The following is a 21057-nucleotide window of genomic DNA, read 5'->3' on the forward strand; positions in this document are numbered from 1 at the left end:
AAGTCAGAATAGCAGCGTAATCAGTATTTAATAAAATAGTATCTAACTACCAATTGCTTCCCGTAAGTTATATTCTCTCCCTCTAAATGAGTTCCCCGTATTACCAAGAGGACGTGGTGGCCTACCGCTCTTTGAGCACCATTAAGGGATTGGAATGGCGGCACCTGAAAGTAAATATTGTCCCTCTTTGCATGAACCCACCACTAATTTCTTAACATTTCTCCAAGTGCAGAAAAAGTGTCGAAGTCTCCGCTTGGAAACGGCATGTTCTCGTCTTCGAGAGATGGCAATGATATCGAATGTGGGTCGAATAATGTGGCACATAGAACTGCTGATGATCATTCACATTATTCTGTTGCTCTCGTTACTAAGGGTATATCTTTATAATTCTCCCCCTTTAAAAATTAACTTCCTTTCTTCCTTCAGGATGTTGTACTAGTCTCATTGGTCCCCTATTTTGTAGTAATGATATTTACTCCATTTATAATGATAGGCAGCATGCAGGATGACGTTTCGTCGACCGTCCATAAGGTCATCTCATGGCTTATGGCTTTCTTTCTAACTTTTATGGGTTGGAGTCTTATTGGTGACAGTTTCTAGGTAATCCTCAAAGTTTTTTTTTCCGCAGACATTTTTTCGGACGTCCTGGGAGCGATCCACCGTGGAGCAGCCTACCCCATAGTGCCCAGCTATGATCACTTGGTGCTGCTCTATATCTACATGGCTCTACCGATAGCATTTTTTAAGGGCTACTCAGCATATATCCTGGGCTTGTCGGTTTCCGTAGTTTATATCTGCTTCGTTTTATATATGCAGTACCTCAACGATCGAATTTCGTTTGCCCTGCTCGGCTCCTATGCTATATATCTCTTTATTCTTAATTTAATATTTTCGTATTTTACTGTGATTCGGGACTATGGTATTCGACGCTCGGTACTGAGTCGCTACCAGTTGGTATACCAAAACATTGTCTATCAGGTGAGTTCTATAAGTACATTTGTTCTCAGAAAAAAATCTATTTAATTCGAATAATAATTTACTAGACTGTAATGAAAAAAGAAAAGGCTCTGTTGGAGTCAATCCTGCCTCGCAGAATGGTTCGTACACTGCAGGAGGAAATCTGCAACCGTATCGAGGATCAGGATAAGAATATCACTCCCCTTATGTCTACTTCACGGTGCGCTTATAAGTATAACTATAACTATCAAATGCGATACTAAAAGCCTTTATCTTATAGAAAGCTCTTCTTGGAGCCCTATCCAGAGGTTTCCATTTTGGTGGCTGACATGGTCAACTACACGCATTTGACTACTACCCTGGAGGCACCGCAGCTTGTGGAGATCCTGCACGACCTTTTTGTTAATTTTGACCTTGCTGCCAATCGCAACAGGGCGATGCGAATCAAGTTCCTGGGGGATGCCTACAACTGTGTGGCAGGCATCCCCAACTATTTCCCCGCCCACGCCTCCTGCTGCGTAGATCAGGCTTTGGAGATGATCCAAATCACACAGGAAATTAGCAATCGACGCAACCTGGCCATCAATCTGCGGATCGGGGTCCACTCTGGCGAAGTCTTTGCGGGTATCATCGGGCACACCAAATGGCAGTTTGACACCTGGTCTAAAGACGTGGATATTACCAATCACCTAGAAACATCCGGACTTCCGGGACTGGTGCACGTCTCCCAACAGACCCTAAGCATGCTGGACGAGCACTACGTATTCATCGATGGAACCGAGAAGGCTAGGAATGATCCTATCCTGCAGAAAGCTGGAATCCGCACCTACCTGGTCAGCAGCCGACTGCCCGATACAATGGAGCCTGGGGAGCTGGACAATGACTACAGCAACGCCTCCATATCCTCATACCGCCTCAGCTACTCTGGATACTACGAGGAGATCCAGATCAAGGCGCAGCGTGAGATGATGAAGGAGGTAGAGCAAATGACGGTGGGCCACTGTTTCCTCGACTGCAAGCGAAACAGGTCCTCCAAGAAAAATGCTTCCAGTGAGGAGTACCTGTTCAACAAGAGGATCCACTTCTTTCTTGTCGTGTTCCGCCGCTGGAAGACGGAGTGGGCTTTTCACAACCAGCCCGATCTGATGATGAAGTACACCCTTCTTGTCATGTTCTGTGCCGGACTGGCGATACTATCTATTAACTGGATCGAAAGGTAAGTAGTTCCCAAGGAGGAATGGAAAGTAATGACTTTTCTATGACCCGTAGAGCGGACTACTTCGACCTCTATGTAATGTTTGGAATCCTCCTTTTTCTGCTTATCCTATGTTTTCTTGCTGGGTATAAGAAACTCAGACGGCAATGTAAAAGACTTACACCCATGACGCAGCCATCTTTTTTCTTAACCCGCTGGCTCCTCAGAATCTCGGAACGCATCGAGGATTCTCTGTTCGTAAGGGTTCCATTGACCGTTGTGGTACTGCTGCTTCTCTACGTCATGTCGTCGCAGGTTGTGGTGGGTATTTTCTACATATCTAATATATATTATGATATAATATATATTTGATATGATAAAGTTTTCCTGTGATGTAGCCAAATTGGAGCTGGGTATTATTGATGCCCACCTGCACAACGAAAAGTCCTATGCGGAATGCTTTGGACCCTGGGTAAGATTGCATATAAAAACCGTACCTTTATAGTGTCCAAAGGAACTTACCTATTGGAATTCTGACTCCATCAGACGGTGACCTATTCAGTGGTCATTGTGCTTAGTCTATTATTTGTCATCCTGGGTTGCCCGCTTATAATAAAGATGATCGTGGGCCTTATCATCGTGGGGCTCCACTTGGGAACTGTCCACTTCTACTATGGATTCGCATTCGAGCGTTCGGAAACTATCGATCTGGGTCTGAAATCGGACTATGCCCACACCTGGTACCTAGTGGCCTTCTTCATTATTCTAATATTGCGGGAACGTCACATCAACTATCTCAAGAAGGTTTCATATTTGTGGGTGAGAAAAGATCTATTAGAACCCTGACTAACCCTTCGCTACCAGCATGCGAGTGTGTTATGAGGAGACCCACCAACAAACTGATGACAAGTTACGCTCCATCAAGATCATTATGGCCAACATCCTGCCTTCCCACGTGGCCGAGGTGTACAAGGTGCGGCGACCCAACGATAAGCTCTACTCCGAGACCTTCTCCAAGGTGGCCGTGATGTTCGCCTCGATCGAGAACTTTAATGCGGACACGGCGGGTCTTAGGATTCTGCACGAGATCATCTGCTGCTTCGACGACCTACTGGTCAACTACCAAATGAGGTACAAGATCGAGAAGATCAAGGTCATGGGTTGGACCTACATGGCGGCCTGTGGTCTCGAGGTGGACCACTACGCCGACTTCTCGATTGACATGCCAGTAAAGCGACCTGAAGCGGATTCGGAAGCGAGGCGCAGATCTAGCGGTGATTATCTTGTTTTTACATATTTTATCAAATAAATCACTTATGATCCTTTATCTCACAGTACTGACTGTTCATTTTGGTAGTACTGAGGACGATGAGATGAGTGGTGATACTGTCAACCAGCAATTTGCTTTAGTTCAAGATGCTGCCGTCCTGGTGATGACAGAATTCGCCTTGGACTTACTCCGCATTATGTACGACCTTCGGTACAACTATGTGTTTTCGGAGTACGACTCTTTTCAGTCGGGCAGCCTCAAGATCGGTGGGTTTCTTTCAGTCCATCCGTATAACTTTTACTCTATTCCTAACCAACTCACATCCTCGGTAAGGCATCTCCCATGGTCCCGTAATGGCCGGCGTTGTGGGACTCTCGAAGCCCCACTATGACATCTGGGGTCATACCGTCAATATGGCCTCTCGAATGACCTCCACTGGTCTGCTGGACAACATCCAGGTGACCCGTCACACGGCCAAGGTGCTGCGACAGTTCAACATCCGCTGCAATTACCGGGCTCACACGGAGGTCAAGGGAGTGGGCAAGGTGCCCACATATCTAGTAGTCATAGATCCCAATCTCACTTTCCAGGATCACGACCAAGCTAGTATGAGCATGAAGAGCTCAAAGAGCTGGATTATCGATCCACTGATATTCGAACCGAGCTACGTGGCTAACAAGTCTTCCACCTCAGGGGAAGAGGAGGATGGAGCAGAGCAGGAGGATGAGGATCAGAATTCAGAGGATGAGGATGAGGATGAGCTGGAGGAGCGCCAAAAGGCTGGCAGTATCCTCGTCAACGGGGACTTGTATTAATATATATATATTTATTTAAGCATATATAACACACATAGATAGATGTTTTCGTACAGTTCAAATCAAATGTTCTTCATGAGGTTAAATACGTTACGATTTGAGCACTCGCTGAAATCTCCTAGCACAACTGGTGATCCAAGTATACGTATGTGGACAACTCCGAATTGTACACAGTCGTTAAGTTATGTACTTGCTACAGATAATACACGCATCTCCAACTCCTCCATCATCAACAAAGCACCCTCTTTTAGATCAGGTTTCGGTTTCGTTTGGTTTTGTGCACAGTTTTGAGCTTAAGTAAGCATTGCAGCTGGTTTTGGGGCATGAATAGAGTCCTTATTCGTTGGCAGAACTGGAGTTTAGCAGGGCCGTGTCCTCGGGAATGGGTTTACGCTTGTAGGCGGGCTCAGTGGCCAGGTAGACAACCAGGGCTCCAAAGACCACATAGAGCACTCCGATCACATTGGCCAGCACACCAGCCGGTGGCAGAGTGGAATACGCCGGATTTTTGCTGGGGAAAGAGGTAGCGATAAGTCAAGTGATATATATATGCCTGATCCAGACTTACATGGCGAAGATGGCCTTCTCGGTGATACCCATCAGGGCACTCGCGATGGCCAGCACAAAGCCAAAGAGACCGAAGTAGATGTGCAGCGGCATCATGGCGATCCTGTAGTTTTCCCTTAGACCAGGTGCCAAAAAGGCCACAAATCCGGCCACATACTGCAGCGAGAAGATTATCACCGCCGAAAGACCCAGCCAAGAGTGCAGGGAGTACATATTGGGGATGGGCGGACTGGCCAAGTTGTGGGAATCGAAGACCGTCTTCAGTGCAATCACCGTCAGAATAAAAGCGGCAATGTGGATGCCGGCGTGGGTGAGCTTCAGAGTCTTCTTGCGCGTGGTGCGGAAGCCACGATAGATCAGAATGGCTGTGGGATGGAATTAGCATTTTAAAGATCATCGATTGGGAGTGGAGTGGAGTTGCACCTCATCCGCTGCATATATACTCACAATTTCCATATAAGTAGATGAAGCCGATGGTCATGAACAGCGGATGCCAGTTGAACTCCAGGCCGGGATTAGAGGTTCCCCCTAGGCCCCCGAAGTGCTGGCCAATCCAGGTGCCCACCAAGACGATCATCGTCAGGCCACACAGCTGGGTCAGCACATAGAGCACCTTGAAGTTGATCAGCGCCGGATCCATGTTGGCCTTGCCACTGCCTGAAATATCCCATAAAATTTTGCTGGTTAAGATGAGTTATAAATAGAACCCATTACGCATAGCACGCATTTTTTTGGCGATCTAATCGCGGAATTCGTTCAAGGGTAAAGATATTGAGGGATTGAAATGGCGGAGGGGGTCTCAAGCACTCTAATATATATACACTTTGTTTATGGCTACTGCTACGTAAACCTTATTCAATTACATTTTTTCACCTGTCGTCTGTGCCCAAAGATTTAAATAACCCCCAAACACTTGCTCATAACATGCGACCAGAAGTTTACGGAATATGTAAGCTTTTTTGAACCCATTTTTATATACCCCGTACATCTGATCCGGATTAATGGCAGCTGCACCCGTAATGAAAACAAACAGTTCCTCTGTCGCCAGCCTACTGAATCCGATACCATAGCATAAACAAGATCTCATCATATCGGTTGGGTTGAAATTTATGGAAAAGGTCTGTTCCCAGGCATTCGGACACACCCACACACCCTTTCATCGGCCACTCATTAGGCCTAATTTGCCTAATATTCCTAATTTATGGGTAAATATTTGCCTGTGTTTACCCAACATTTGGGAATAGAATTTCCTTACTTTATCTCTATGACAGGCGCAAATATGTTATCACTTTGTTCGCGAGATAGTCTAGCCAGCTGATATTAAATCGCTTTAAATAGCATCGTATCTTTCCCCCTCTCGTTTGATGTTGCAGCATGACACATTAAATAAATTAAAAATTCTTTCTATTCTACTAAAAGTTCAGGAAGTGAAAGTAGCCAAATATTTGATTTATTTAATGGGTAATAGTTGTGGATGTATCTTATCTCAAGTGTTATTAAAAGAAGATCCTAAAGTTGATTTTATTTTTAACCGAATAAGGGTAGATTTGCAGTTCCATATGGTCAATAATGGCATATGGATTATACTTGTATGTATACTTTTTTAAAGGAAAAGGTGATTTTCTTAAATCTGGTCCATTTGCTACCATTTTTTATTTCCGAAATAAGCCCTAGATAAAATATTGTGATTATTAATTCCTTAATACCTCATGTTTAACTAAATGAAATAGGTTTTTACTTCAAAATGTTCAGGTACGAAAAACATGACTAATATTTGAATATTTATAACGACCAACTTATGCCAATGCACTTTTGGCATTAAACCCTTCGGTGCAGATGCCCTCGATAAGGCCCCTATGTGTTTCTCTAATTGAAGTTTGGTATGCAAATGATGTTTTTATTTCAACCGGAGGCTCGGGCGAACTGCAAATAAGCCAGACAGCCAAGTGTGAGCTTGTAAATAGGCTGATAAGTGGGCCGGAGACATTTGTAGCTGGCAATCGTAATTATAAAGACTGGTAAGTCAGCCACGCGTCCCCCCATTCAATGGGTTCTGTTCGAAGTGCTCCATTTTGGTGTAGTGAAATTAATTGGCACATTAATTGCGATTATGATTGTTAATTATTAGGGTTAAGTGGGCGTGCCAAAGACGCTAAAATCATCAAAGCGTTGCAGCAGATCGTGCGCAAAATTTGAAATTTGAACAATCTACATGGGCACCGAAAGTAAAACCCGGCCAGAAAGATGACGACTTTGGAAAAGCGTAAAAATTCGACTCGAAGACAGCAAAAGTGAAATAAACAAAGTCTGGAAAAGCAAAGTGAAATTCAGCCAGTTCGTGATGGGTATGGGTGAAAAGCGGGCGGCGGGTAGGTGAATGGAAATGGATGGGGAGTGCAGTCTCTCTTTCGATGCGTTTTGCTATAAGTTTTAACTTTTACTAGTATTAAACACTCGACTTGTGGGTTTTACTTGGCACTCATCAAACTGGTAGCCAAAATCCAATGCCATTCACATTGGCATTCATTGTCTGCTACCTGTTGATGATGGTGATGGGATTGCTGCCGTTGGAGTGGCCAATTCAATGCCAGCAATGGTTGTTGCAGGTTGTTCTGCTGTTGCAGGTGTTGCAGGTGCTCCAGATGGAGGTGTCACTTCCAGGGGCTTTTCGCCATTCGTCACTGCGATCACCGTCGTTGTTGTGGACACCGTCGTGGGGGTGGTCACCTGTGGCTCCTCCTCCGGAATCGCTGGCTGCACCTGGACAACTCCCGTCTCCGGCTTTACGGCCTGCTCCACGTCCGTATCCTTCGACATGGTGTTCTAGGCACTGATTAATCAATAGTTCACCAATGGTTCACATGCAACAATGGCCAGTGTTAATTGCCCCAAAACACAACACACACTAGAAACACTTAGTTACTAACTACACTAGTCAGCACGACACGAAACACTCTAGGGCTAAGACAACCGAACACTTTGGCGTGCAATGCGCAACTGAATTTAAAGTTTTCCAGCCGCCGCCCGGCGATGGTTGAAAAATAGAGCTTTTTCCCCCCCACATATTGCTCAGTTCGCTGTGGGTAATTTGTTTGGTTTTCTGATGCGGATTGGATTTCAGTTCCAGTGGGGTTGGGTCCCAGCGAATGCTGGTTAGTATGCCGCACCAGGTGGCTCGCTTCTGGCCGAGAAGGGGGTGCATTTTGCATTCCTCTGGTCTATTCAAACTATTGTCACTGAGCGGCATTTCAATTGCGACTTTGACTTTAATGTTCTGTGCATAATAATGGGATGGTGCAGGCGGACTTCTTAGGGAAGAACTTTTATTTACCAGAGGGGAGGTGCTATTATGAGCTAATAGTGATATTTTTCAATTTACATATAAAGATTTAACATTAATAGTGTGTTTTAGTGGTAAACTTGATCTAATCTTTTGAACAGTTTTTTTAAAGCCTACTCTTTTGTTGGTTTCATATTTAGTTAGTTCACATTATTATTATCTAAAAGATACATTTACTTAGTTTAGTTATAACATATTAACTTTTAGATATATTCACATCAACAAACAACTACGTATTAGTAATACGTACTTATATTAGAAAACTTTAATTATATGGTATGATATGAATGGATAAGTAAGAAATCTTCATAGCTTTAAGAACAGCTTTCGACTTTAAGAACCTTTAAGAGCTAAAGTTCTCTTCATGGGGAGTTTGACTGTATGTGCATTTCGACTCACCCAGCGAGAACAGCATGGCGTATACTTGATTGATGCTTCACCCCGCTCAGATAAGGCTTGTCTTAATACTCTTATCTTCAGCACTCAATTACTGACTTTAAAGCGATGACGCTGGGTATTTTCACGATTTTTCTATATTTTCTGGTAACTGCCACGCACTTTACTTTACTTGTTGAACTAACTGCTTTAAATGCAGGAAGCTGTGCCTTCCATATGGAGGAAAAGCCGTGGAAATTCTGCAAAGGCTGCGTGGGCGTCGAAAGCCCTAAAGCCCCGCCCACTCCCTCACTTTTCGGGCTTTCCAAGTGGCATTTCCATATCCATTTCCACGAGCTTTTCCATTGGAAGCTCAGAACGGTAAAAACAATAACACATGCAACAAACTTTCAAACACACACCACTACTGGTTAACCACTTGTTGGATATTAATGAAAAGCCGCCACCAAGTTCTATTTGTTTTGAAGAGTTCTAAAGACGTGGCTTAAATAAAGAGGTAAACTTACAGTTTTTATTTTGGTCAGTAGTCCAGTTTATTTAATTTGGAATATGTTATTCCAAATAGTCTTCAGTGGGAGAGACAAGAACAAAAGAGGCACAAACACAAAGAGATATTTTGGCAACAGCAAGAAAAAGAACCGAATGCTGGACAAATTCCACTACGTCAGCATTTTGTTAACTAGTCTAACTTATAAGCGGCAGATTCATTGATCTTTAATTTATTGGTAACATGACAAGGACAAGGTCAGACTTTCACTATCAAAGGGTTTTAAACTGTAACTCGATCTGTTTAACCGCTTACTCGCTTTGTTTTTGTCTGTTTACTCATTTGGAAAAAGCGGGATAACCAGGGAAGGAGGTTAATAAATATGTATTCAAGATAAAACAAAATAAAAGATTAGATAATTTTGTATAAAGATAATTAGGGCTTACAGATAAGGTTGAAATTAAATTTTAAAATCATAAATTATATTTAATTTAATTTAAGCAAATTTAAGCAGGCAAACATATACTACCCAGCCCTGGCGTAACTTTCAGCTCCAATGTGACCCTCTCAATAGGTTCAAAAATACCCTAACGCCTTATGGCACTGACAGCTTCAGCAAAAAGCACAATTTAAAACAATTTAAAGTAATAAAACAATCACCCAATAAATGCTGGCAAAATGCTCTCCAACCTGCTGGTGACCAAACAAAAAGTGGTCCTCGTAATAGGTGAGTCCAAGGTGGGGAAGCCCCCAGTAACGCCTGCCAACTTATGTGCTCCTCCTCACCTTTGCTTTCCCCTCGCCACACAGATGAGCTAAATCGGGAGCGCATTGCCCCCAAGTTCATCGGCAGCCTGCTGCACGAACAGGGCCAGGGGGCGGAGACCATCAAGACCCTGCCCACCGGCATCAGCCTGAAGCACGTGGCCACCTTCGAGGCGCTGATCGCCGAGTGCGCCAACCAAAACAACAACAACACGCCGGCGGGAGAGACCGGCGACCTGGATGCGGGCACTCCGGGCTCAGGATCAGGGAAACCCACCGGCTTCAACGTCATCCTGCCCACACTGGCCGACCTGCTGTGCTACCAGTCGCCCGCCTTTATCTTTGGCTTCCTCAACCGCCTGCGTCGCTCGGAGCACGTGCGTCGTGTGTTCCTCTGGGCCTCCCCGCAGCACCTGCAGCATCCCCATGCCGACTACATTCTGGCTGGCTGCGAGTACCTGGCGGAATTGGTGCTTCGCCTGGAGACGGACAAGCTACTCTCACTGATATCGCGCAAACCCGGTGGCGGGGTGACCAACAGGCGGTTCGCCTGCCAGGTCAGCAAGACCCAGTTCCAGGTGACGCCGCTGGACGAAGGACTGCCCGCAGGTGTCTCACCCAAACAGCCTACCCCGGAGGCGGAGCAAACCCCAGAGCCGGCCAGCAGCACGTTCAAAATCGAGCTTGACGAGGATGAGATGGTGGCCCGCAATGCCCTCACCCTGCCATATGAACGGTTAGTGGATATCTGAAAATAAGAGAGGCTTATATGACGATATGATCTTCTTTATTTTAGCACCAGTGAGCCGACCGAGGGCAACATAATATACACACCCGATGCCGACGACGACTTCGATGAGGAGGATCCGGACGAGGATCTGTGCATCTAGGCTGCCCGCCAGCAGCGAACGGCAGTACAAATAGCCTTGGCTTTAAGTCTACTTAAGTCTAACCTACTAAATACATCAAATACCTGGAATTCCGGCCCCAAAGTTCCGCGTTCCGCCAAGGGGTGTGTTCAACCTCGGATGAGGAGCAGAATGAATCTTTGAACGACCACTTTAGTACATGTAGAATTGCTCATTTATTTTGGATAACTTGATATGTGAATCAAAAAATCGAAGAAACATTGTGAATACAACTGATTCAATCGCTATCTGGTGGTGCTGCCGCTGCCTAGCTTATGACTTAGTTAAGGAATTGCGTCTAGCTAACCTTATGTACAGTTAACTCTGGATTGCCTCCACGATATTTGGCTGCAATGCGATCTTTTGGTGTCCAGTGCGTTGCGTATTTACAAGGCGTTCGTTCAAATCTAACTAACTTAACTACTTCAAAATGCTCTATGCTCTACTATTGATAAAATCAAATTACAAATGGTGCGGCGGAGTTCCGCATCCGGTCAAGATGGCGCTTAAAAGTTCACAATTATCACAACAATCTATACGAAAACATTAAGGAGAAAAAGGAGCTATCAAAAAATGGTTAATTGCATATCGGTTTCTAAATCTTGGCGAGTATTTACACTAGAGAATTAATAACAAAACTGATAAATGGCAACGGCTCATTTGAGCAGGGCATCCACATCGCTCTTGGGATCGGGAGCCAGTGAGCTCCAGGCGACATCGCTGCAGAGCGGCAGGGATACCTCGGTGTCCGTCTCCACCACGCAGCTCTCGCGGAGCTGAAAGAACTGCCCGACCAAGCCGTCAATCCAGCTGTGCAGCTCCTGACCCAGCATCCGCCCCTTGGCCAGGGACTCCTCGCGCATGGTAAACTGCTCATCGTCGGTTTGGAGATGCTGCTGCCACTCGACGGGCATCTCGAAATCCTCGGGCAGCGCCATAGACAAGCCGGCGTTTAGCTTCTCTGCCTCTGAGGATTTTTCCAAGGGATATCCTCTGTAGTAGGCCATTGGGGCTATTAGGAACTTGAGCTGCGCATAGATGGAGTTGCGTCCTATCAACTTGGCGGTCCAGATCCCGGGCGTGATTGGATGTTTGAGCAGGGTTTTCGAGTGATTTATCACATCGCTGGTGGAGTCTTCGACATGCAGTTCATTGAAATCCTGCAAGCGACCCAGCGGATCTATCCACAGCAGGGTGAGGTTGTATGAGTGGGACGCTGCTCCCGAATCCGCGGTGGCCTGCAGTGTGTAGCTCAGTAGCAGATCACTTTGGGGACCTAAGAGCTTCCCGAAGTTGCGGGCCACCTGCTCCTTTTGATCAAAGTCCGTGGAGACCTCAAAATTGCGTAATCTCTTGCTAAAGCGGGCATTCCTCGCCAGCTTACCTTGCTGCATCGGACGCACTCGCGTCTCCAAATGGAGTGGTTTCCCCGATGATCCTCTTGCTCTGTAGCGCACCAGGAAACCCTTGTACTGATCCCGGTGGAGGTAGTGAGTGAGTTCGATCAACTCCAGGGGATCCAATTTGGCCTGACGAGCAGATAGACGCATTACACTGTCACCTATGCTCCTGGCCAAATCATCCCCTGATCCGTGGACATCCTCGTGGTGATACAGTGACTGCCAGTAGCCGTGCAGATTGGCGTACTCGCTGGTGTACGGCCCGTAGAGCCACTCCTCCAGCTGCAGCAGCACAGCCTGATTAATCACAGGCTCAAACTTTCGAGCGAAGAAGAGGGATTTCTGCTCTGTGGACTGCAGCCTGGGCCAATCTTCCGGCTTAAAATCATTCGGGCTGCATCCGCACCAATCCACCACATGTTTGTACTGGCACTTGCATCCCTGCTTTCGTTTCCAGTTCGTCACATGCAAGTTGTTGTCCACATAGCTGGTGCAGTGATGCGTGTTCCTGAGAACCGTGTGGAAAAAGGACTCCGCTGGCAGCAGGGTGTGCCGAAAGAGCTTGAGAAGGGCCTGCAACAGCTCATCCTCCTCCTTGGGGTGGGTGACATAGGCCACGAAAGGTCGCGACAACGCCACCCAGTCACTGCCTCCGTCCACTTGGATGCCCGCTGGCAGCTTGCGATCTCCTATCCTCCACATGTGCGTGTCACACTCCACGAAGGTCTTGTCCAGACCCTGCTTCTGGATGAACTTCTGCGTCTCCCGCCCGTGGCCCTTGACAAAGTTCCTCCCCGGATTGGCACTTAGGAAATCCACCAACTTATCGAGCGTCTTAACGGGGAAATCACTTTCGCTCAGGTTGATCACAAAGTCCCAGTGCCAGTTGGACTGCAGGAGATCCTCCATGCACTGGAGCAACATGGTCAGCAGAGAGGCTCCTCCCCAAATGGTGGAGAAACGCTTTCGCGCCAAACGGATGTTGGGAAACTTTGACTCCAGCTCCAGCAGCTTCCGGTACAGGTAATCCTGGCGCTAAGGGGATAAACAAGGTACATTCAATTAGAATACTTAAATAATATACGTATATAGTATCAAAGCTACGTAGACACTTTAATAAACCGGGCACTACTGAATCGTAATATTCTGTTTGTGGGCCAGGCAATTAGTATACAATGTGAATTAAATGCAGTGCTGATTGTGCACTTTTCCGCATTAAACAAGACAGTTTACATAACCAGTAACTATGTAGATCAAGGCATTTCTGATATAAATAGTCGCTTGGTTAGCTGGAAACCACACCATAAATAAATCAACTATTTTGGCTGCCAGTGTGTTATATTGTGCAAATTAGCGCAATTAATTGAGCGCGCTTTAATTGCCGAGTTCCGGCCGTTGACCTACCTCGTCCACATGAATGTAGTAGACGTGCTCCGGAGCATAGAGCGCCTTCAGAAGGCGATGCACCTGACGCAGCGCTCTTCCATTGAGCGTCAGCAGAAATGCGATCCGCACGCGCTTCGTTCCCGGCGGAGGAGTGGTGGCCGCCAGCTGGGCGGTGAACTCTGCAAGAGAAGGCATAGGTTAAGAGGTTTCTATAAGGAAAATATATTATTTTACGGCTTTTCTTTGTTAAATCTATAGAACTTCTTATCTAAAGATCACCTATCTAAGCAGGTTAGCCAAACATCTAAAAGATAACTATAGTTTTGTGGTATTGGTTAAAGATTATACCATATAGCGTGAGAACAAATAACTTTAATGGGAAGAAAACGATAAAAGGCATATCTAGATTTACCTTTTTTCGACTAGATAAGCAAACAGAACAGCGTTCATAACTATTCAATTAAGGGAAAGTATTTTGGGCATTGAAAAATTACAATCTAACAGAATATAAATAATATTAATGGGTCGGTAAACGTGATTTATAAATTCTAGTTGGGTACACAACTGTAGTTGACTAGCGATAAGGGGGAGCATTACTCTTTTCAAAAACACGTAGAATACTACACAATTATATCAGCTCAAAATACATTCAACCAACTCCTCCACAGTACTCACTGGCTATACCGGTCTCGTAGATGTTCATGGCGTAGAATCCTCCACAGATCTCCTTGGCGTTGCCCAGGCACTTTGTGTTGCAGCTGGAGTCGGGTATTTTGGCTGCCCTCGGCGGCGTATCGAAGCCGCAGAAGCACTCGCGTCCATACTGGACACCTGCATATGGGTAGCCGCTCTGCAGGCACAGTTCCACGCATTTGGCGGGGGAATTGGAGGTCTTTGAGCTGCTGTAGTAGCCGGCCAGCAGGCGACGATCTTTCTCGTCCTTGTAGCAGCCCAGGGAAACGTTGGCCGTGTGATTGCCCGCCGGACAGCTGCTCCGGAGTTGCGGGGCATAGAAGCGCCCGGCTTGGATGGCGCAGGCAATGTGCGCGATATGTTCACGACAGTCTTTCGTTTTGGCGCGCTGCAGGGCGGAGATGGCTTCCCTGGCGAGTATGTCGCACTCTGGCTGGAAGCCCAGTTGCTGGGCAGTTAGTTTGGTCCTGGGTGGTGGTTGGACTCGCTCCTGGGACAGCGGCGTGGGCGGACTGGCTGGCGTCTCAGCCGCATCGAATCCGGAGCCCGAACCGCCGCCCACTATGTCCAGGGATTTGTAGGCCAGGAACAGCTGGATGGCCACGATGAGCAGCAGGATGAGGAAGAAGGCGCGATAGCGTCGCAGCCAGCGGGCGGACACCGATTGCTCCATGGCTAGTGGTGGAATCCGAATCTCCGGGGGCTCCTGCCCTTCCTTCCCTGTTGCTCCTCCGGATTCTGGGCGTGTGTGTGGGCTGTGATCCGTGATTCGCTGTGGCGACGAGGCGGGGACATGTTCTGCTGTCTACTGCTGGCGGGAGAAGCATCGGGACTTGTTCGACTGCTTAATTAATAACATTTTTCCGCGGAAAACTCGCCCCCTCAAAATAGTGTTTCGAGCAGTGTGACCGCACTGTGGTGGGGTGGAAAATACTGCACACACATTGCTGAAGTGGGCGCGTTCAGCAGGTGCTTTCGATTAAGTGAATTATTTTGAATTTTAATTTTAATATCAATGTTCTAAATTATATATATTTTGTAGTATAAAGACTTACTTGTAATATACAATCTAATACATCTTAGCCATATAAAATAAAAATGTTATTGAAATTTCAATAAAAAAGTGATTCCTAACCGATAACTGCTTCTCACACCGATGTCGTGACTTAACGACAATCACAGTGACTGAAATAACGTTGGTGAACGCACAAACAGCTGTGTTTGGTGGCCATTGAAACATATGAAAATCACAATCGTGGGGACTTTATTTGGAAATATCTCAGAATAATGGTCGATCCAAACCGAAAGATAAACCGCCTGGTGGAGAGGGATGTCAACTTTCTGGAATCCTGTGAGTTGGAGTTCGCAGGCCGCTTCACAGATGAGGATCCGGAGTTTATGGCCCACTGCAGCAAACCTCTGCCGGAACCGCCAATTGTGGAGAACTGGATGGGTGGAGGAGGAGGAGGTTTCCAGGGCGGCGGAGGTGGAGGAGGAGGTGGACATGGACATGGACATCACCAAAACAATCGCTACAACGGACATCGCAGAGGCGGTGGCGACAGGGGCTGGCAGCGGCGGGGAGGAGCTGGATACCACAACAACCAGGACAGAGGTTTCAGGGGTAGGTCTCCGACCAGCTCGGTGCCTATTTATAGCTAACTAACCCACTTGTCCACGCAGACAACCGGCGCAACAACAGATACGATCCCAGAGATCGCCGGGATCGGGATCGCTATGACGGAGGATCCGGATCTGGTGGCTACAAGCGCTCCCATGACCACAGCCAGCGCAGTGATCCCCCCAGCAACGAGCCACCCATGAAGGTCAGACGCGACTATGGAAACTTTGTGCCTGCTTCCAAGGATTAGTTATCGAAAGTAGCAATTAAGAATACACACTTCACATTACACTCAATTATTCACATTTACGTTTATTTGATGGACTTAAGACTAGACTAATCCCTGTAAAACAGTTTACACGGCCGACTCGGAGATATCTTTGGGCTCCTGATCCTCGCCAGCGGACATGCCCACGCCCATGGCGCTAAACAGATTGGAGACGGGCCCGGCGCCGCCCACCTGCGACTGATAGCTGTCCATCATGTTGCGCAGCGTGTTCACATTGATATTGATGGGCTCAAAGTCCTCAATGTCGTCGAAATCGTCCTCATCCGCCTGGGGAGGAGCCTTCTTCTGCTTGCCGTGGAAGGACTTGCCCACGCTGGTCTGGGCCAGCTCCCGGTCCATTTGCTCCATGTACGACTGGATCTGTCGGTCAAGGGGGAAAACACTGCCGCCACCAGAGAGGGCATTCAGATTCTTTTCCATGTCGTCCTCATCCGCATAGTCGCTCATCTCCGATGTGGAATCCCAGTTGTCCTCGGGGATGACAAAGTCCAAGAAGTTCCGCACATGTGTGCTGTCCGGCTCCTCCGGCTGGATGAGCGAGTTGCGCTGGCAGGCCTTCCGCATGGAGGGATTCTTCTTCACCTTTGCCCCCAAACCCGTGGAAGTCTTGGCCTGCGGCGGAGGCTCGTCATCGTCGGAATCCAGCTCCGGCTCCTCGAGACCGCGGTGCTCAATGCCCTCATAGTTGGACTGTCGATCAAGGAACTCGGCCAACTGCTTGGTGAACTCCTCGGCATTCATTTGGCCATTCGGCTTGTAGAGCTTCTTGGGTCCGTAGCGATCCTGCAGCATGGAGTCCAAGTCCTCGGCGCTGATGTTTAGCCACTCATCCGAGTCGCTGGGCTGAAGGTTGTGCTCTTCATCGCGCAGTTCCTCGGAAGCGGCCTCAGTTGGGTGGAGCAACAGGTCCAAGATCTCTGCTCCCGCCCGCGAAGCAGTACGGAATCGCGCCTGGTTGCCGCGGAAATAGTCCTTGGCCTTGTTCAACAGCTCCTGGTACTCGGCACTGCCCTCGATGTTGTTGCGGAAGTAGCCTTTGCCCTGCAGGCTGCGCAGATACGATCGCCAGGCAGGCATGTCCTCCAACTGTTGGCCCTCCAACCGCTTGGCCTGGGTGGCCAAGATCTCCAGTCCGCTGGACAACTTCACGCCCAGCAGTTGTTCTTTGTAACGCTCCGGATGGGCCACAGGATCTGTGAGATTCCAACCGAGACGCTTTTCAGGGAGATACTGCTGGTGCGACAACATGGCGTACAGACAGCGGGTGAAGCGCACGTTGGTGCGCAGGCGTGCGGCCTCCGGTGGGAAATAGCGCATGGTGCGCAGTGCCTTGACGTCCAGGGAGTCCCGATCGCATAAAGCCCGCACGGCCGAGGAGAGGAGTCTGGGCTGCTGCTTCAGAAGCTGTGCAGCACTGCGCGGGAGTTCCAGCACCTGCCGGTGGATGGAGAAGTGCGGTTGGGCGATCTGGTACTCCTTGAGTCTGGAATCAATGCAGGACTGGATCTCCCGCGAGCAGCGATACAGGGTGGGATTCAATCGTATACGTTGTACAGCAGTGGCCATGGTCAAAGGCTTGTCCTGGCTGCTGGCGGCCGAGTTCTGGAGCAGCTGTAGGCAGCCACCGACCAGGTAGACACGCTGCTCGCAGGTCTCCGGCGAAGCCCAGTCGGGCAGGGCATCCGCCGCCTCGATAAGCAGAAACTCGCCATCCGAATCGCTGACCCGGGCAATGCAATCCCCGCGAGCACGTGTGATCTCGGTAAGCAGATACACGATGAACCACTCGTCGCTGATGTTGTCGCCGTAGTGGGTTACGCCGTGGAAATGGGGCGGGAGGTCACCTGGGCGGGGACATGGAATGCACATAGTTTGGTATGCAGAATTCAATGCTATTTATAGAAAAGCGTGCATACCCAGTTCCGCCTCCTCTTCCGGGTTGGTCTCTTCGTTCAGCATGCGCTCCTCGGCACCGCCCATCCGGATCTGCAGCTGGAACTCGTCCTTGTGCCATAGATAGCTGCGCTCCATGGACTTTTCCTTCACGATGGCAGAGATCTCATTGCGGACCTGGAGCATCAGTTTGCGCAGAATGCCCTCATCTTGCAGGTTGTCCGGAATCTTGGGGAATATGTAGTACTCCACGAAGTCCTCCTCGCGGACGAACTCCAGATTGCTGCCTGGAATCTTGGTCATCCTTTGTCCTTTTGCTCCTGCTCCTCCTTTTTATTTGCGGGGGTGTTAAGTGTGACCAGGTGGCGAAAAGGGTGTAACACCAAAATGCCTTCCACCAGCCCTGAATTTACACTGCAAAATTTGTTTTTCCCGCGTAATTCAAAATCGCGTTATATTTTGAAACACCTTAAAGAAGTAAATTCATTTATTTAAATTGTAGTATAATTGGAATGAGAATATAATAATAATATAATTAATAATAATTAATATTTGTTTATTTTTGGTAGACAATTTTGTTTAACGTTTAGTTGTGAATAAAGAAAGAATATATATAAAAAGGTTTTGGATTTATCAATTCCTTCTGTTTCTCATAAATGTATATTAAAGAGAAATTCACTAAATTAAGGTGTTCTCAAATCAAATTCATTACTTGTATTAGAAAATGTAATTGGCACTTAAGCAAGATACCTTAAATATTTAGCCAGTTTATTTACCGCTTAAAGTTTATTTACCAGCTTTATTGAAAGAAATTAAAGACAAATATTTATCCGAAATCACTTAAAAGGGCTCTAAATATCTCGACCAAACCAAATCCCGCTGTGTTGACTCATTAAACACCCACTCCACTCAAATCTAGATGTGCCATTTTCTAGTAAATATGGTTTACTCACTCATCATTGCGGCATTCCAACCTAGTTGTTGTAATTAGAATCGTCGCAGCGATTGTCACTTTGCCCAACTCCCATTGACTTTTGAAAGTTGATAGGCAAACAAAAACACACGAAAGATATAAAACGCTATCTAAAGTCTGCTATTTTGGGGCTTTTATTGCTGTCACCAGAGGAACTTGGAACCAGACAATCGAAGATTCTCGTGGGAGCTGCACCTAAATATACAAGAAAATAAAGAAAAGGGAATACGTCATCATGGTTTTAAAGAAACTATTAGTGAGCTTGGTATGTATTGCTGGATTTTCGAATAGGATAAGTCAACCGGACTTCAAATTTTAATTGGAACTTCATTGATGATTAATAAGTCCACGAGACATGTGTTATATAAAGAAGTCTCCTTTTGATACTCAAACATTAATGGAATATTTATTTAATGATTTCTGTAGGTATACACAATCTTGAAAGATAGTTTTTTGAAATTCTACAATGATTTTTGGCAATAATCAATTAAGCCATCATTATTTAACAACGTTATGGGTATACATATTCCTCAAATATAGATCATAGAAAATTAAGATAATATTGACTAAGTAATAGAAATAGTAATTGATTTTATTGATATGTTCTTATGGGATGACTTTTAAATTCATACCTTCCCCTTAGCTACTGCTCAACTTGGTGGCTCTTTTAATGGGAACCACTGTGACCACTCGACGGATTCAACCGCGGGAGACGAACTCCTGCGAGGGCCGCCAGAGTCCTGGACCCATCTGCGAATCCTGCGAGCTGCTGGCCACCTGTGTGCGTCACTCGAATGGATGGGTGAACATCCCGGTGGAGTCCTGCGACGTGGCCAATGGCTACTACTGCAATGCCCGACTGGGGAGCTGCACCAACGAAACAGGACCATGTCATCCGTTCGGGATAGAGGGCAACTTTCAGTGCACCTCGCAGGGCATCTTTCCCGATCCCTACGATTGCCAGAAGTACCACATGTGCTACTTCGTGGGCGCCACTCTGGTGGCCGCTGCTGTGGATTGTGGGAATGACAGGGCATTCGATGCGAGGACGGGTCAGTGCACCCTGACCCTGAGCGACACCGTCTGCCTGCAGCGACAGTACTACTGCCCCAATGCCGGCCACGTGGCCCCCTGGCCCACTAACCCCAATATCTTCTACGTGTGCAAGTCGACGGTTAACCAGAACTTAAACGACACAATTGTTATTTACCCATCGCTGCACCGGTGTAATGATGGAGAGACCTTCGTGGACTATGTCTGCCGCAGCGGATCGAATGTCCTTCCACCGAATACGGATGATCCCTCGGTGATCATCGAGGATCCCAATGACGATGACTTCTACGTGCTGCCCAACACATGCCAGCACGTGGGTTTGATAGCCGACGGAAGCGATTGCCGGAAGTACTACTACTGCTCGGCCCTGAATGGAACCCTGCGGCACATGGACTGTCCCGCGGGCACCTACTACCGCCCCGAGTTGTCCTCCTGCGTCCTGGGTACTTGCTAAAGTGGATGCCACCTTTTATTTTATTTGCTCTTCGAAACAGAAACCCTATAACTTATAAATAAATTTAAAAAAAAATCGATAGAAGGACAAAGAAAAATATGTTGTTTATGTTATATAATGAACAAGTTAGGGATTATTATATAAACCAATGTGGTCGATAGTGCAAGAAGTAACGAAGCGCACCAGTATGCGCTAAAAAATGATTGATGATCGACCTAAGTTTGATATTTATGATACAACGGAAAAACGATATCGCATTGATAAAACCAATTAAATATTTTTATTAAAATGATATTTTTATTGGAACTTCCTTATATTTATAATATAGCGAAACAGGGAAATGGAACCCTCTTCTGAAAAATGTCCGAGATATGGTTTATTCGGGGATCCATTCTATTGCTCTCTATTATATGTAATAACTAGTAATTCACTTGATAGGGACATTATTCTGTCTGATAGGAAGGTTCTATAAAAGTAAATAGCTGGCATAACTTTAAATAAAATCGATTACTTCATTCCCTCTTATTGTAAACATTTTCTCAGATCTTGGTAATAATAAGCAATCTTCCTGAAATAATACAAACGTCGAATATGC

The 21057-nt window shown here is 46.7% G+C and overlaps 7 protein-coding genes across 10 annotated transcripts; 4 read left to right on the forward strand and 3 right to left on the reverse strand.

Annotated features, from left to right (window-relative positions):
* The first annotated feature begins 14 nt into the window (after positions 1-14).
* Positions 15-4265, forward strand: LOC119555720 (adenylyl cyclase X E). 2 transcript variants are annotated; one of them, XM_037867413.1, is made up of 12 exons: positions 15-170; positions 233-373; positions 427-571; positions 629-978; positions 1044-1177; positions 1238-2173; positions 2227-2473; positions 2535-2624; positions 2699-2967; positions 3017-3426; positions 3488-3688; positions 3756-4265. In XM_037867413.1, the coding sequence occupies exons 1-12, from the start codon at positions 87-89 to the stop codon at positions 4235-4237; spliced, it is 3489 nt and encodes a 1162-aa protein (XP_037723341.1). In that variant the 5' UTR covers positions 15-86; the 3' UTR covers positions 4238-4265. The 2 variants fall into 2 exon arrangements, with proteins under 2 accessions (XP_037723341.1, XP_037723342.1); XM_037867414.1 differs by lacking the exons at positions 3017-3426; positions 3488-3688; positions 3756-4265 and having other exon boundaries at positions 2551-2624; positions 2699-2835.
* LOC119555722 (cytochrome b reductase 1) lies at positions 4229-9343 on the reverse strand. Of its 3 annotated transcripts, none has more exons than XM_037867418.1 (4): positions 9047-9343; positions 5252-5461; positions 4806-5169; positions 4229-4748 (listed from the first exon to the last, which is right to left on the reverse strand). In XM_037867418.1, the coding sequence occupies exons 2-4, from the start codon at positions 5442-5444 to the stop codon at positions 4574-4576; spliced, it is 732 nt and encodes a 243-aa protein (XP_037723346.1). In that variant the 5' UTR covers positions 5445-5461; positions 9047-9343; the 3' UTR covers positions 4229-4573. The 3 variants fall into 3 exon arrangements, with proteins under 3 accessions (XP_037723346.1, XP_037723345.1, XP_037723344.1); XM_037867417.1 differs by lacking the exon at positions 9047-9343 and adding an exon at positions 8544-8736; XM_037867416.1 differs by lacking the exon at positions 9047-9343 and adding an exon at positions 7342-7799.
* Positions 9344-9597: 254 nt separating this feature from the next.
* On the forward strand, positions 9598-10948 carry LOC119555723 (elongator complex protein 5). The gene is made up of 3 exons (XM_037867419.1): positions 9598-9754; positions 9838-10528; positions 10589-10948. Exons 1-3 carry the CDS (start codon positions 9706-9708, stop codon positions 10680-10682), a joined length of 834 nt encoding a protein of 277 aa, XP_037723347.1. The 5' UTR covers positions 9598-9705; the 3' UTR covers positions 10683-10948.
* Positions 10853-15103, reverse strand: LOC119555721 (xylosyltransferase oxt). Its single transcript, XM_037867415.1, has 3 exons — positions 14162-15103; positions 13505-13665; positions 10853-13135 (listed from the first exon to the last, which is right to left on the reverse strand). Exons 1-3 carry the CDS (start codon positions 14850-14852, stop codon positions 11357-11359), a joined length of 2631 nt encoding a protein of 876 aa, XP_037723343.1. The 5' UTR covers positions 14853-15103; the 3' UTR covers positions 10853-11356.
* Positions 15104-15383: 280 nt separating this feature from the next.
* On the forward strand, positions 15384-16105 carry LOC119554310 (RNA guanine-N7 methyltransferase activating subunit). The gene is made up of 2 exons (XM_037865170.1): positions 15384-15803; positions 15863-16105. Exons 1-2 carry the CDS (start codon positions 15467-15469, stop codon positions 16048-16050), a joined length of 525 nt encoding a protein of 174 aa, XP_037721098.1. The 5' UTR covers positions 15384-15466; the 3' UTR covers positions 16051-16105.
* On the reverse strand, positions 16087-18349 carry LOC119554308 (protein ecdysoneless). The gene is made up of 2 exons (XM_037865169.1): positions 18006-18349; positions 16087-17933 (listed from the first exon to the last, which is right to left on the reverse strand). The coding sequence occupies exons 1-2, from the start codon at positions 18283-18285 to the stop codon at positions 16156-16158; spliced, it is 2058 nt and encodes a 685-aa protein (XP_037721097.1). The 5' UTR covers positions 18286-18349; the 3' UTR covers positions 16087-16155.
* Positions 18350-19125: 776 nt separating this feature from the next.
* Positions 19126-20501, forward strand: LOC119554369. Its single transcript, XM_037865249.1, has 2 exons — positions 19126-19220; positions 19599-20501. The coding sequence occupies exons 1-2, from the start codon at positions 19191-19193 to the stop codon at positions 20460-20462; spliced, it is 894 nt and encodes a 297-aa protein (XP_037721177.1). The 5' UTR covers positions 19126-19190; the 3' UTR covers positions 20463-20501.
* Positions 20502-21057: the final 556 nt, after the last annotated feature.

This window comes from Drosophila subpulchrella, chromosome 3L (genome assembly GCF_014743375.2).
Source record: "Drosophila subpulchrella strain 33 F10 #4 breed RU33 chromosome 3L, RU_Dsub_v1.1 Primary Assembly, whole genome shotgun sequence".
Taxonomy (NCBI): Eukaryota; Metazoa; Arthropoda; class Insecta; order Diptera; family Drosophilidae; genus Drosophila; species Drosophila subpulchrella.